At 48.4% G+C, this 14,864-nt stretch overlaps 1 protein-coding gene across 4 annotated transcripts in view; it reads right to left on the minus strand.

The window, feature by feature from the left end:
• The window catches only part of Synpo (synaptopodin), a 56,122-nt gene that overhangs the window by 3,681 nt on the left and 37,577 nt on the right, over positions 1–14,864 (minus strand). For all 4 annotated transcript variants that reach the window (XM_045132314.1, XM_045132315.1, XM_045132317.1 and 1 more), the window contains one exon: positions 6,030–8,383. In XM_045132314.1, the coding sequence (XP_044988249.1) occupies positions 6,030–8,383 (2,354 nt within the window). The remainder of the gene's footprint in view (positions 1–6,029; positions 8,384–14,864) is intronic.

Raw genomic sequence — 14,864 nt, forward strand, 5'->3', positions numbered from 1 at the left:
CGCACATTCTCTCTATCTGCCTCTCTTTCTCTCAAATAAGTAAAACTATATATTCATTCTCATCCTTCATGTCTCATTGATTCCTCACAGCAGACTGGTTAGGAAACTGATACTATCACGTCCATTTTACTAATGATGAAAATGAAGCTAAGCTGTAAATAACAGCTGAGTGTGTTTGGTGGTGTTCCCCACCAAGATGTGTGGTGTGTGTGTATGACTACCTGCTGTTCAAAGACTACACCGTGTTTAAGCAATTTTAACTGGTTGAAAATGGAGTGATTGGCAATCCATGTGAAGCATCCAATCAGACTCCAGAAATAAGCACTTTACTTGGGCCCCCAATCAAATTCAAGTTTACCAGCAGTCATCCATCCAGTCTAGTCCGTACCTCCTATCCAATCAAAACCTCAAACTAAATAATGAGGACCTGATTCAGATCACCAATACCCAAAAGCCAGGGGTGGTGGCATGTGCCTGTAATCCCAGAGCTGGAGCACTGGAGAAAGGAGGATCCCTAGGGTTTGCTGGCTAACTAGTCTAGCTGAATCAGTGAGCACTAGGTTCAGTGAGAGATTCTGTCTCCAAGAAAAGAAAAGAAAAAAAAAGGAGAGTGACTGAGAAAAACACTGGATGTCAACCTCTGGCCTCCATAAGCATACACACACACACACCCACACACACACTTCTAGAACCATCCCCAAGATTTTTTTTTTTAAATACAGCCAGCAATCTGCTATAGCCAAGTTAGTCAGCCTTTCAATCAATGGAGTATCTATTCAAAAGAAACCATAGAAACTGCGTAGGGTGGCTTATGCCTTTAATCTCAAAACTTGGGAGGCTGAGGTAGGAGGATTGCTGTAAATTATGGGCCAACCTGGGCTAGAGTTCCTGGTCAACCTGAGTTAGAGACTCTGTCCTGAAAAAAATGGGGGAGCAATAGAGATAGATGATATATATTCTTCAATCAGAATGCAGCAGCTGCCAGATGGGCCCAGCCTTGGCATCAGAACCCTTTCACCTGAAGAGGAGCACTACAAATAGCCTGAAGAGGACTTTTTGTGGGATATAATGCTGCAGTGAGCTGTAGAGACTTTTCTAAGATACCCAGGCTCCTGGTCATCAGATGGGGAGGATAAGGCTCAGCATGAGACCCTGAGAGCTGCTTTCTGTGTGTGAAACATCCTAGGAAGGTTTACCCAGGCCACCTGGGGGAGGCAGACCCCAGGCTTGGAAGGAGTTCTCAGCTCCACACCAGACATCAGGAAGTACAGACTCAGGGACAAAAGCCAAAGCAGGAGGGCTCAGGCATGTCCTGGTATCCAATAAATGTCACCCTGAGCTCAAGAGCCACACGAGTCATCCCCACAGAGGTAGAAGAACCAGGGGAAGAAGAGACTGGAGGAGCTATGAAAACTAAAAAACTTTCAAAATTGAGCTGGGGAGATAGCTGAGCAGTTAAAGGCACTGGCTTGCAAAGCCTGCTGGCCTGTGTTCAATTCCACAGTACCCACATAAAAGCCAGATGCATAAAATAGCATATGCATCTGGAGTTTGTTTGCAGTGGCAAGAGTCCCTCTGGCATGCCCATGAAAGGCCCAAGAATTCAGAAGCCCAGAAATACTATCATGCTCCAAAGGGAGCTTAAGCGGGCCCCTGCATACCTCAAACTCCAGGCTTTACTCTCTGTTGAAAGCAAGTAAAGAATCCCTCTTCTCATTATATCAGAGCCTGCTCCTAATATAAAACTAGATAAAAAGGGCATGAGATAGCCCTCAAGGATGGGAAATGAGTAATGAAGTAAACCACTTATTTGGTTTCTGTAAATAGCCTGTACCATAAGCCTTAATAGCCCACACTGTAAGCCTTAGTAGCCTGCACCATAAGCTGTAGCAGCCTGCCTCAGACCACCAAGGTCATAGGAGACTGATACCACACTCTGCTACTCCCACCCAAGGACCTACGCAAATGCTGACCACCAAGGTCATAAGAGACTGATTGGTCCACGAGGGGCTTGAACAAATTAAACTAATTGGCTTAGAAACTATGGAGTGACACAAACTGACTGGCTCGCACCCCGCGGGCTCCTGATATTAAAAAAATGATTGGTCTAATGCACAGGCTTTGTTAGAAACCCTATAAAAACTGTCCCATTCCTGCATTCGGGGCTCTGCAGTCCTCTACCCCTGTGCGGTGTACGACTGTGGGCCCCAGCGCGCTTAGAATAAAATCCTCTTGCAGTTTGCATCAAGACCGCTTCTCGTGAGTGATTTGGGGTGTCGCCATATCCGGGCAGAGCGTGGGGTCCTTGTTTTGGGGGTCTTACACCCACTGCCTCCCTCTCTCCTCTCTTTCTCACATCTCTCTCTGTCTCTGCTTGTCAATACATAAACAAAATATTTTATTTAAAAAAATCTCCAAAGTTTTGTCTTCCTTTCTTAGTCATGAGGGATTGCTGGGTGGGTCCAACAAGTGGATCAATACTGTGAAGTGGAATGGCTTAAGCATTGGTTGGCATGTGGGGACAGTAGTGAGCAGCCTGTTGTCCTTCGGAATTGAGCCAGGCTTGACCTCATGCTAACTACTGTGGCCAACTCTATGTGTGCAGGGCAGGAGAGTGCACAAGACAAAAAGGCTGCAGCAAGCCGGGCGTGGTGGCACACGCCTTTAATCCCAGCACTTGGGAGGCAAAGGTAGGAGGATCGCCATGAGTTCGAGGCCAACCTGAGACTACATAGTAAATTCCAGGTCAGCCTGGGCTAGAGTGAGACCCTACCTCAAAACACAAAAAACAAAAAACAAACAAAAATAAAAGGCTACAGCAAAGCAGAGCTGTTCACTTTCTGCCAGAGGGCTCAGTGCACCATACTCATTCCACTCCTTGAAAACACAATGAGTGAAAATTTAGAAAGCAGAATTTAGTCAACCCAATCACACAGTGGAGCCTGTGGTGGGCATGTGCAAGCAGAGTCAGCCATGGACTATCAGAGACCAGCTGGAGATCCCACACTACTTTCTTCAGTCCTGCCATTGCATAGATGGGAACACTAGGCTCGAGACAGGAAGGGGTTGTGCAAGGTCTCACAGAAAACAGGTACACAGCTGGCAGCTCTTTCTTAGCCACCAGGGGCAGAAACTTGTTTTCAGGAGACAGCCAGGGATGGTGATAATTGGGAAATAAGTCAAAGTTAGTTGAATTCAGATAATAGATGGAGGGGGAGGGGACCTGAGGGAACCAGAGAGTGGATGTTTTGGTGAAAACATTTCAACCACATTTAAAGAATTCACAGAGGACTGGAAAAATTGCTCAGCAGTTAAGGCACTTGTCTGCAAAGCTTAATGACCTGAGTTTGACTCCCCAGTACCCAAATAAAGCCAGATACACAAAGTGGCACATGCATCTGGAGTTCGTTTGCAGCAACTGAAGGCCCTGGCACACCTATTGTCTCCCTCCTCCTTCTCTCTCTCTCTCTGCCAGATGTGGTGGTGCATGCCTTTGAGCCCAGCACTCAAGAGGCAGAGGTAGGAGGATCACTGTGAATTTGAGACCAACCTGAGACTACATAGTGAATCCCAGGTCAGCCTGGGATAGAGTGAGACTCTACTTAAAAAAAAAAAAAAAAAAGTCGGGTTGGAGAGATGGCTTAGCAGTTAAGGGCTTGCCTGTGAAGCCTAAGGACCTTGGTTCAAGGCTCGATTCCCCAGGACTCATGTTAGCCAGATGCACAAAGGGGCGCATGCGTCTAGAGTTTGTCTGCAGTGACAGGAAGCCCTGGTGTGCCCATTCTCTCTCTTGTTCTCTGCCTCTTTCTCTCTCTCTGTCACTCTCAAATAAATAAATAAAAATAAACAAAAAAATTATATTAAAAAAAGCCAAGCATGGTGGCTAAAGCTTGCAATCCCAACACTCAAAAGGCTGAGCCAGGAAAGTAGTTGTGAATTCAAGGCTAGCCTTGGTTACAAAGTGAGACCCTGTCACAATGAAAATAAATAAGTAAATACATGCATGCATACATTCACTCATTCATTTGGGCCATAGGAGCAGTGTGTTTCCCTATCATCAACACAGTTTGGGCAAAAGTCAGAGCAGAAAAAAAATGGAAGAAAGTGGCATGCCCAGGGCTTCAACCTCTAAAGGTGGACCCTCCTCCCCAGCCAGCAGATCCCTGGCAGATCCAGTCACACAACAGATGCAACATAACCTTACTTTCACACACACATGGCAGCTGAAGTCTTCCTGTACTTGAAGGCCCAAATCAGGGAGAAGAGAAGGAGCCCCAGCCCATCACAGCCACAGCGCAGAAGAAAGAAGCAAAACAGATTTGAGGCAGAGTGTATTGAGAACAGAAGATTAAACAAAGTGGGGAAGAGCCCAGCTTAGTGGCAGGAACTGCAGGGTGGCAGGTGGGCTCTTTCACTGCTGTCCCCTGAGGTGGAAGGGAACAGGACACCCAGGAGCTTGCTCGGTTCTGAGGTACCTGGCCTGAAAGAAGCCAAGCACACTCAGCTCTCCAGCCATCCTCTTCTTCCATGTGGATGCGCTCACTGAGAAGGCACCTCTGTTCCCTTGGAGACAAGCCCAGAGCTCAAGAGAACAGCCAGCTCAGCCTAGCATGGGCACCGCCTCCACCACCCCTGCCCCTCTGGGAGCCCAGAAATAGGTCTAGGAAAGAGGAAGTGGGTGGTCCTCGCCCCAGGTCTTGGGAAACTTCCATCTGAATCCTTCTTGCATCTTTATTCTCTCATACCCCGCAAACCTAGTTCTTGGGGGCACATCAAAGAGGAACAAGGTAGATATCTTAAGCCACCTAACTTCATACCCTCTCTGTATGAATGGGGAACCTGAGAACCAGAAGTACAAGACCCAGTCTGTCAGAGTCTAAGTCCCAGGCCTCTCATCTAAGATCCAGGGTCTGTTCTATCCCTTCCCTTTGAGCTACTTACTGTGCCATGCTCCCACTATCACCAGCTGATCCTAAGCCAAGCTCAGACCAAGCTTCTAATCTTGAGGCCTCCTGAGACAGCTTATTTCAACTATACTTAAAATCCACCTTCATGGACATTTAACTCTTCTATTCCTCCACAACAACTTACTCCTTCCTCCTTTCTTCCCAGGGTACTGTCTTCTCACTTCTGAGGCCTTTCTCCATCACCTCTTCCCTTGGGCCTGTGAGATGGCTTTATTTTAGTGAGTGAGACCTTGGCTGAGGTCAACATAACACTAAGAGGCCACTCTGCTAGTAGCTCACCACTTCTGCAGAGTTCCCTATAAGGTCCTCCTTCTTGTAGGGATCCCCTGTGCTATCCCTCACCCTCAAACAGTGAGGACAAGGCAGGTGGAAGTAGGACTGAGGTCTGGGCCGAGGAATCTCCCTGTGTGGAACCAGGTCCTGAAGAGGGCATGGAGGCAGCAGAGTCTCAGAGGGCAGTTAGAAGAGCATCAGACAGCAGTGACGACCTAAGTCTGGCACCAGAAGTACCCAGGACAGGAGAGAAGGTGGAGTGAGGCAAGCTCTCTGAAGCTGTGGAAAGGAAACAGAGTCCAGCGGGCATTTGGGAAGAGGCAGCCTGTAGAAGTAAGTATCCAGAAGCAGGAGGAGAGACACCAGGAGTGTGAGCCCCAGGAGGGAGGCAGACTCTGGACTGGTCATTCACAGGTAGTGACAGGCTCTGTCTGCTCCAAATGTCCCCTTTAGGAGCTCTCTGGGCCTTTCCCCAGCAAGACGCTGGCATCAGACTCGCATCCCTGTAGCTTGAAAGGCCGAAGGAAACCCATCTGCCCAACCAGGACCTGCTGAAGGTATCCACTCTCCATGACCCTCCTCCCCACTCAGACATGGGGAGATGATCTGCCCAAGGTCACAGAGTGAGCTGGGAACGATGCCAGACCTTGCACCAGGTGCCCATCCTCCTCACTAAGCAATGAGCCACATTCTGACACACTTGCTTTCAGGCCCTCAGAGAAGAGGCCTTGACAGGCAGTGGGACTCCCATGGGACTTGTTATTTGAAACAGAAGGAAGGCTTCCACACCTGGGCCTCGATCCCGGCATTCCGAGTGGAGAAGGAGGGCCTGGGGGCCTGCTTGGCTCGGGGGGACCACCCCCTGGAAGGAGACACTGGGGAGATGTCACTGCTGTATGTAGGGCTCACAGCAGAAGGCTGGAGGCCTGGAGAGGAGCGAGAAGGCCGAGATAGAGCAGGAGACGGTGGGAGACCCACCCTGGGTAGGTTGGGCACCAGGTCCAGAGTGCTAGGCTTGGCAGGGGAGGCAGCTCGAGGGGAAGCAGTGCGTGAGGAGGCAGTACGGGGGGAGGCCTTGCCAGGTTCCTTGATGGGAGATAGGACAAAGAGTGAGGGCCGCATCTGGTACGGCTGCTGTTTGGTGGGTTCTGGACGCAGGACTCCATTCTCGGGTAGGTAGCCGTGGCAAAGCGAGGCAGGTGGGGTCCGTGCTGGGCTTAGGGATGCCACTCGGAAGCCCCCAGGGGCATTGGTAGAGTATTTCCAGGATGAAGGCAGAGACATGGTGGGGGAAGGACAGCGAGCCAATTCAGAGGGACCTGAAGACTCGATGACATATTTCTCCATCCTTGATTGGCGGCGGGCATAGAGCTCAGCCCCTTTCCCCGAGGCCTCAGAGAGGTTCTGGTTAGGTTTGGGCTTTGGCTTGGCCTGAATGCGGGGTGACTTGAGGCAGGAGGCCCACTCAGGGACAGTTTCCTCAGCTGCCGCAGGGCTGGCTCTGTCCCGAGCTGCTGGCTCCTGCTGGAAATTGGAGGCCTCAGCGCCCAGGGCGAAGGGCTCTTCCTCCATACCTGCCTCCCCATGGTCTCTCTGCCTCCGTTTCTCATCTGCCGTCTGTACCAGGTCTAGCAAGTCTGGATTTGGGGTCACCTTGGGCTTCTCCACGAAGGTGAACATGGATTTCCGGCTGCCACGGCGGGCCATTGATTCCTCCAAAATGCCTGTCTTGCTGGTGGGAACTCCCTGGCCCTTCAGATGAGAAGGCTTGGGGTCAGAGCTTGGGTACAGGGCGGAATAAGAAGGGGGAGACCTAATTCGGGAAGCCAGGGGGGCTGTGGACAAAGTCTCTGCATAGGTGGGGGGCGGGGTAAAATTCCCCAAGGGGCGTCTCTCCAAAGCTGGGCTTCGCTGCCCCACCAGCCTCCTTTCCACCATGGGGCTTTGGGATATCACATGTCTCTGTGGTCGTGGACTCCTGTCTATCATGGTGGTGGCCTGGGAAGCCGCGACCTTCTCCCCAAGATGTTTTCTCCCTATCATGGGGCTCTGCTCCATCTGACTGGTGCTTGACTGGACCCCAAAAGGCCTGGCCGTCCTGTTGACCACCGATGGGGGCTTGGCCAGTGTGAGGTGGACTTCACTGTACACCTTGGTGGGCATGGTAGCAGGTGTGCGTCCAGACATCTCTTGTTCTGCTGGAGATACTAGGGTACTGGGTTGGACGTCTATAAGCAGGGAGCTGGACATAAGGTCAGTGGTTGGAGGTCCAGTGCTAGAGAGGGGAGTAGCTTCTCTGGAGAAGGTGTTTGTGGAAGCAGGTGGAGCTGACACCTTATCAATCAGGAGTATGCTGGACCTCACCTCCTCTGCTGGCACCTGGGGTTGCCCGTCAGCACTTGGGGTGCTGGATTTGAAATCAGGGGTCATGCCATTCACAGGGCACTGTGCCTCAAATGAATTCTGTTGGACCACAGAATGTGACAGGCTCAGTGAGGTGACGGTGGCTGGAGGGTTCTGGTTGACATCAGCAGCTGGCTGGTTTTGGTGGCTGGCAGAGGCTGCTGTGGTGAGTATGGCACTGGGTGACGAAAGGTTCTGATTGGCATCTACAGCTGAACCGTGTACCTCCGCTGCAGAAGGGCTCAGTGGGGACTGCTGGGCCTCTCGGGTCTGAGACAGGTGGAGCCCATTGGCTGTCAGCAGTGCTGCATTTTCCTTCAAGTAAACCACCAGTGGCACCTCTTCCTCCTCACTGGCCACCTTCTCCAGGTGTTGCAGCAAACTGGCCTCCTCTGAATACCCCTCCATGGTATGGCTAGGGAACCCCCTGTTGGGACTCTGGGAGCTCAAGTGCTTTGGAGGGCCTGGCTTGGGCAGGGAAGTGGGGCTCAAGCTGAGTTCTAGGGCATGGCCTGTAGGACTTGCGCAGTGGGCTTGGGGGTCCTCTGGGCTGGGCTTTGGTGGCCTCTGGCCACAGCTCTCCAACGTGAATTCGTTCACCCTCTGCCGGCGCCTGTTGAAGAGCTGGACCCCGCGGGAGTTAGAGCTGGGAGGGGTGGTCAGCTGGGCTGCAATCTGCTGGCTCCGTGCCTTGGCCTCCTTCAGATCCTTCTCAGGAAAGCTGGTGCTCTGGCCCAGTGCTGCAGGGAGAACAAGGACCCAATTAGCAAACAGGAAGGCAATAGCATGCAGACAGTCACTCTGTCCCTCCTACACCTGACTCTTTCCTCTGGAATTTGATCTTTACTCACTGTTTGCTGCAATCAGCTGTCATAAAGATACCTGCCCTTCCTTTCATGGCTGTGAAGCTTTCCCCATTAGTTGTTCAGGATGCCTCAGAAAAGTATTAATACAGTACTTCTCCAAACTGTGAACAAGTCAAGCCATGCTTCTGCACTCATCTCTCACTACTCTTCCCTTTAGAAGTATCTGCCATGCCAGCTTTCTTTTTGTTCCTTGCAAATGCCAGCTATGCAAGGATGTGGGAAAGAGGAACCCTTTTTCACTGACAGATGGTGGAAATGCAAACTTGTATAACTTCTGTGGAAATCAATATGGAGACTCCTGAAAAAGATGAAAATAGAGCTACCAGCAGACCTTCTTATTCTTCTACTGGGCATTTATCCTAAAGGCTCCACACTTCACTGCAGAGATATTTGCTCTACCATGTTTATAGATGCTCAGTTCATTATGGCTAAGAACTGAAAGCAACCCAGGTACCCATCATTGGACGAATGGATAATGAAGATGTGGCACATTTACACAATGAGATTCTACTCAGCAGTAAGAAAAAATGATATAATGAAATTTGTAGCAATGTGGACAAATTTGGAACAGATTACACAAACACAGGAAGACAAATGCCACATGTTCTCACTTATCTGTGGTTCCTAACCTGGAACAGCTTGAGTTGCTGGCATACCTGATAGGCAATTTGAAGGCCAGACAATAGGGATGGAAGGGTCAGGGGGAAGGGGAGTGGGAGGCTGGGGGAAAATAAACACAAAACCAAACCCAAAATGAACTGGTACCACAGAAACTTTTCTCTTTGGTAGAAGACTAAAAGATATAACCTTCAACATTTGGGGAGATCATCTGGTAAGAAGGGCCCTGGAGACAGTGGGAAGAACCCTAACCTTAAAATATTTGGCTCTGGCATGTAACCCCCTAGTACCAGAAATTGGTTGTTACCCACATTGAGCAGTTGATTACAGAGACCTACAAGGTCCCCAAAGAAAGGCAGGCTTCTGTCAAAGCACTTGATTATGTGCCTGAGGTAAAAGGTAAGACCCTATTTCTGAAGACACCACATGCTGCCAACACAGAACACTGAGTGACCTGGTTGGAATACAGAAGACAGCCAGACCCCCAGATGGTTAGCACATTTAGTGCTGGAAAGTGCTACATGAGCTACTGGGGGAAGGTGGCCAACAATGTTGTGAGCAAGCAGGGGTCATAGCTACTCAAAACCCTGACAAGATGTTCACACCTGTGCAATGGTGGCACACAGCCTTGGTGCATAACTAATGGCTTTCTGACTGGCTGAGAGAGCCACTCAGTGGAAAGGAACCCATGGCCGGAACTGGGAACTAGGTCAGAATCCCATGGAGACCAAGACTATGGTCTCTGATGACAAGCTCCCACTAGTCTTTGGCTAAAAGAGGGGCTACATCCATCAAAACCTCTCTATATTAACAATTTTTATCCCATTTAGTTATGCTGATTTCATTCTCTGTTGAAGAATTTGCTCTTTTTTAGAAGGTAGTGAGACCCAAGGAGCTAAACCACCCCTCACACATCAACCAAGGCCCAGGTGTCACCACAGAGGATCTTGTGAGATGAACAAGAGTGCTGCTCCCATGGCGAGCCTGGCAATCTGCACCAGGGTGAAGAAGAGAGACACCAAGGACACTCAACCCATACCAGAGCAGAAATCTAGAAGCTCCTGAGAGCTTAACACTGAAGTAGACTTAAAACACACCCACCACGACTCAGTGAGTTTTGCAGAAGAGGGAGCAGAAAGATTGTAAGAGCACTGATTAGGAGGGCATACCCAGAGGCATTCCCCCACAATGACTAACTTGACTAACTTTTGGTGTCACAAGGCATAACCCACAACCCCATGGGGAATACCAGCAGCCCCACTGATGTGGGCCCACTTAGTGGACTGGGGGCATGGAGGAGGAAAATTATGGTACCAACATATGATGTGTCCATAAAAAGCATAATCTTAATAAAAAATGATATACATTAAATAATTTTAAATCAAATATTTTGATTAAAAAATGAAATGCCAAGTATGGGACAATGGTCCCATTGGCCATTGTTTTCCTATCAGACCTTGAGAGTGTCCCACTTTATTTTGCAAAAAACTCCACTTATCTTCTAACACAAAATGAAGGAAGAAAGGAAGGAGAGAGAGACAGAAAAAAGAAAAGAGGGAAAGGGCCATGGATGATGGTGTACACCTTTAATCCCATCACTCATGAAGCTGAGGTAGAAGGATAGCCATAAATTTGAGGTCAGCCTTGAGCTACAGAGTGAGTTTCAGGTCAACCTGGGCTGGAGTGAGACCCTGCCTCAAAAAAAAAAACCAAAACAGGGGCTGGAGAGATGGCTTAGTGGTTAAGCTGCTTGTCTCTGAAGCCTAAAGACCCATGTTCAAATCTCCAGATCCCATGTAAGCCAGGCACACAAAGGTGAGGCAAGCACAAGGTCACACATGCTCAGTAGGTAGTTAAAGCATCTGGAGTTTGATTTCAGTAGCTGAGGCCCTGGTGTACCAATTCTCTCTCTTTCTCTCTCTCTCTCTCTTTCTCTAAAAAAAAAAATAAAGAGAAGCAAAACAGCAAGAGAGGAAAAGAAGGGAAGGGATGGAGAAAAGGAAGAAGGAGGGAAGGAAGAAGAGATGAAAGGAAAGAAGAAAGAAAGGGAGGAGAAGGAGGGAATGATAAGTAGGTCACGGCTCTTGCAATTGCTACTTGCTCTGCTGGGAATTTTTTCCCAGATGTCATTCCACTTTGGTTTCTCTATGTATGTGTGTGTGTGTGTGTGTGTGTGTGTGTGTGTATACATACATATATATATATGGAGAGAGAGAGAGAGAGAGAGAGAGAGAGAATGGGTACGCCAGGGCCTCTAGCCACTGCAAACAAACTTCAGATGCATGCACCCATGCACCCTCTTGTGCATCTGGCTTACGTGGGTCATGGAGAATTGAAGCGGGATCCTTTGGCTTTGCAGGCAAACGCTTTAACTGCTAAGCCATCTCTCCAGCCCCACTTTGGTTTCCTTCTGCTGCTGAAATCACAGCTTGCATGTTGAGGGGAGTCTTCCCTTTTACTGTCCCAACTCAGTTTGAAATGATCTTCTTTGTATATCTCCTTATTATCTGTCTCCATGCCTAGATAAAAGCTCTAAGGGCAAAATGACCTGCTTGTCTGTCACTCTGACTCTGGTCTCTAGCATCATGCTTGCCCAAAAGATCTCTGGACAAACAAGCAACCCCCCGCATCATCTACTTTATGCCTTTCTAAGGATTCTATTTGTAGTCAAACATATACTATGGTGATTTGATTTTATAGAGAACTTCCTCTAATACATCATTTTAAAATAGGTAATATATATTATAATATATATTTTATTTATAAAAATAAAAACATACAAATGTTAACAGTGAAAAGTGTTCCCTTACTGATTCCTCCACATCAAATCCGAGAGTTACTTTGTCAGGTTCTTCTTCATGTTTCTAGAATGTTTTCCCTTTTGTTTGTTTATTTTATATATATATACACACATGGTTTGTTGTTTTGAGGTTGGGTCTCACTCTAGCCCAGGCTAACATGGAATTCACACTGTATTCTTAGGGTGGCCTCGAATTCATGGTAATCCTCCTACCTATGCCTCCCGAGTGCCAGGATTAAAGGTGTGTGCCACCACATGTAGCTTAAAATATTCTTTCTTTATTTACTCGAAAGTGACAAGCAGACAGAGAGAGTGAGTATGAGCAGGCCAGGGCCTCCTGCCACTCATTACAAACTCTAGACACATGTGTCACTCTGTGCATATGGCTTTATGTGGGTACTGAGGAATCAAACCCAAGCCATCAGGCTTTGCAAGTAAGGGTCTTTAACTGATAAGCCATCTCTCTAGCCCTATTTTTTTTTTTTTTTTGAGGCCAGGTTTCATTCTAGCTAAGGCTGGCCTTAAACTCACATTGATCCTCCTACCTCAGCATCTCAAGTGCTGAGATAAAAGGCGTGTGCCACACATGTCTTGTTTCTTCAGTTTTCATGAAATAATAACTTACAAGCTCTCAAAACTCACATTTTTTTTAAAAGGGCAGTCTGGGGCTGGAGAGATGGCTTAGTGGTTAAGGCATTTGCCTGCAAAGCCAAAGGATCCCGGTTCAACCCTCCAGGACCCATTTAAGCCAGATACACAAGGTGGTGCATGCTTCTGGAGTTCATTAGCAGCGGCTGGAGGCCCTGGCATGCCCATTCTTTCTCTCTCTCTCTGTCTCTTTCTCTCTTGATCTCTCAAATAAATAAATAAAATTATAAAGAAACTTTTTTTTTAAAGGCAGTCTATTAGGCTTGCCTCAAAAACAAACAAACAAAAAAAAGCTTATACATTTCAGAATATATAAAAATGATATACTGGGCTACTATCAGTAGCGATTACACTGACTCATTCTGATTTGCCCTCAAAAAGGCCCTGAGACAAACAATACACAAAGACTCAGAGATTCATTTTGGACTCAAGGTCACACAGCTAAGAATGGCAAGGCAGGAGACTTCACAGCCTGTGTTCAAGGTCCTTCTGGGGAAGGAGGGGGTGAGAAACAGTCTTCCAGGAATGAGGTCAGGGATCAGTCCCCTATTCAGTTAGTCAACCGATTCTCTTTCTGTACACGGTGCCCAGATGGTACACAGTTGGTGCTTAATTTATGCTGTGGAACAATGAATTAACAAGTGGTCGCATGGACAGATTTCTGTCAGCCGGTGGCCACGGTCACAGTTTAGTCACAGGCAGAACTCCTCTCCCAGGAAGGTAATTAGCTCTTGAGGAATCTGACCCTGCCCTCCCTACTACCTCACTACCTCATCCTCATTAGCACTGGCCCTGACATGCTGATGGGTCTCCAGGGACAGCTTTTTCTAGGCATTCTGCCAGCCCAGCTCAGAATTCCTGGACAATTAGAGTTAGAAAGGTCTTTATAGAGGAGATATTTTTCCACCATTTTATAGATAGTGAAACAGGTCCAGGGAGTAAGTCCAGGGTAGAGTCCTATGCTAGAGTCCAGCAAGGCCATTGGAAGACATGTGGCAGCCTCAGTTCTTCTGACCCAGTTTCCTATCTCCATAACCCTACCAGGGCCTTGCTTTCCCTATACCAGTCTACCTCACCTGTCCACGATACTCGCTGTCCCCCGGTGGCCTCACTCTCCTGGCAGGATCCCCCCACCCCCTATGAAACCTAAAGGGTTTAGCCAGGGTGCTCCCCTGGAAGATCTGAAAAGAGGTTTGCCATGTACACAGGAAGGTCCTAAGGAGTTGTTCAGCCCATGCTGTGTCCACCTCTGTTCTGCTCAGAAACCTGAAGCCAAGTTCTGTTGCTGGTTACCCTTGGGACCCTGGCAAGCTCCTTTGCCTCCTAGAGCTATGAGCTCCTTAGTCAAGAAGGGCTGTGAAGCTACCATGAGGACACAGGGAAGAAGGTTCACACTAGCCTGGAGATATCTGGCCACTGGTGATCCCATTCTACTCCAGGAGTTTGTGTGTGTGTGTGGGGGGGGGCATTCCTGAAATTCACGTAACAGGAACTCCATAGTTATGGGGAAGCAGAGCTTATGGCTCTAAATGACAAAACCTGAGAAGTAGCTGTTCAGGAATTCAATTTTTGCATCTCCCAAAACCATACCCCTGTTTGGACAAACCTGTTTACACATCCAACTGACATGGGCTCAGTACTCTGAGGAGTGGGTGCCTTCTCTAGTACATATCCTTTGCTATGAAGTGTGTGCAGTAATTTCCACTTATTGGAGTGGCTCTATTCCCCAGGGCCACACGGGTGAACAGTTTTCTGCTTCTAGCCTGATAACCATGCAAAGCTTCACAGAACAAACTATATCCCATGAAACACAGGATAATGAGCCTACCAGTGTTCCTTATGACACACTTGTAGCATCATCATCCAATAATGATTAGGCATTTAGTGCGTACCTATACATGTACTTTACATAGATTGCTTAAGTCTCACAGTAACCCTACCAGGTACAAAGTAGGATCATGCCCGTTGTGTTGTGCTACAGTGAGCTTCTCAACATCACAGAGCCAGGAAGAAGTGGAGCTGGGTTCACATGGTTCTCACAGGAGAGCTCCCAGCAATCAGACCTCTCCAGGTCCCTTCATGTTGCTATATCTCTCCTTACTGCTCTGCTTCAGTCCCAGCTCCAACTGACCATGAATTGCAAAAAGCCTCAAATGCCAGTGTGAAGGGCCCTTGGGGACAACTTGGCCAGCAAAGGTCACAAAGGAGGAGTTGGCCCAGGACTCTTGTCTGCTGACTTCTATCTGGCCTCCACTCATAGCCTGACCTACTATGGATGACCCCCCCAAC

This window comes from Jaculus jaculus, chromosome 13, assembly GCF_020740685.1.
Source record: "Jaculus jaculus isolate mJacJac1 chromosome 13, mJacJac1.mat.Y.cur, whole genome shotgun sequence".
NCBI classification, from domain to species: domain Eukaryota; kingdom Metazoa; phylum Chordata; class Mammalia; order Rodentia; family Dipodidae; genus Jaculus; species Jaculus jaculus.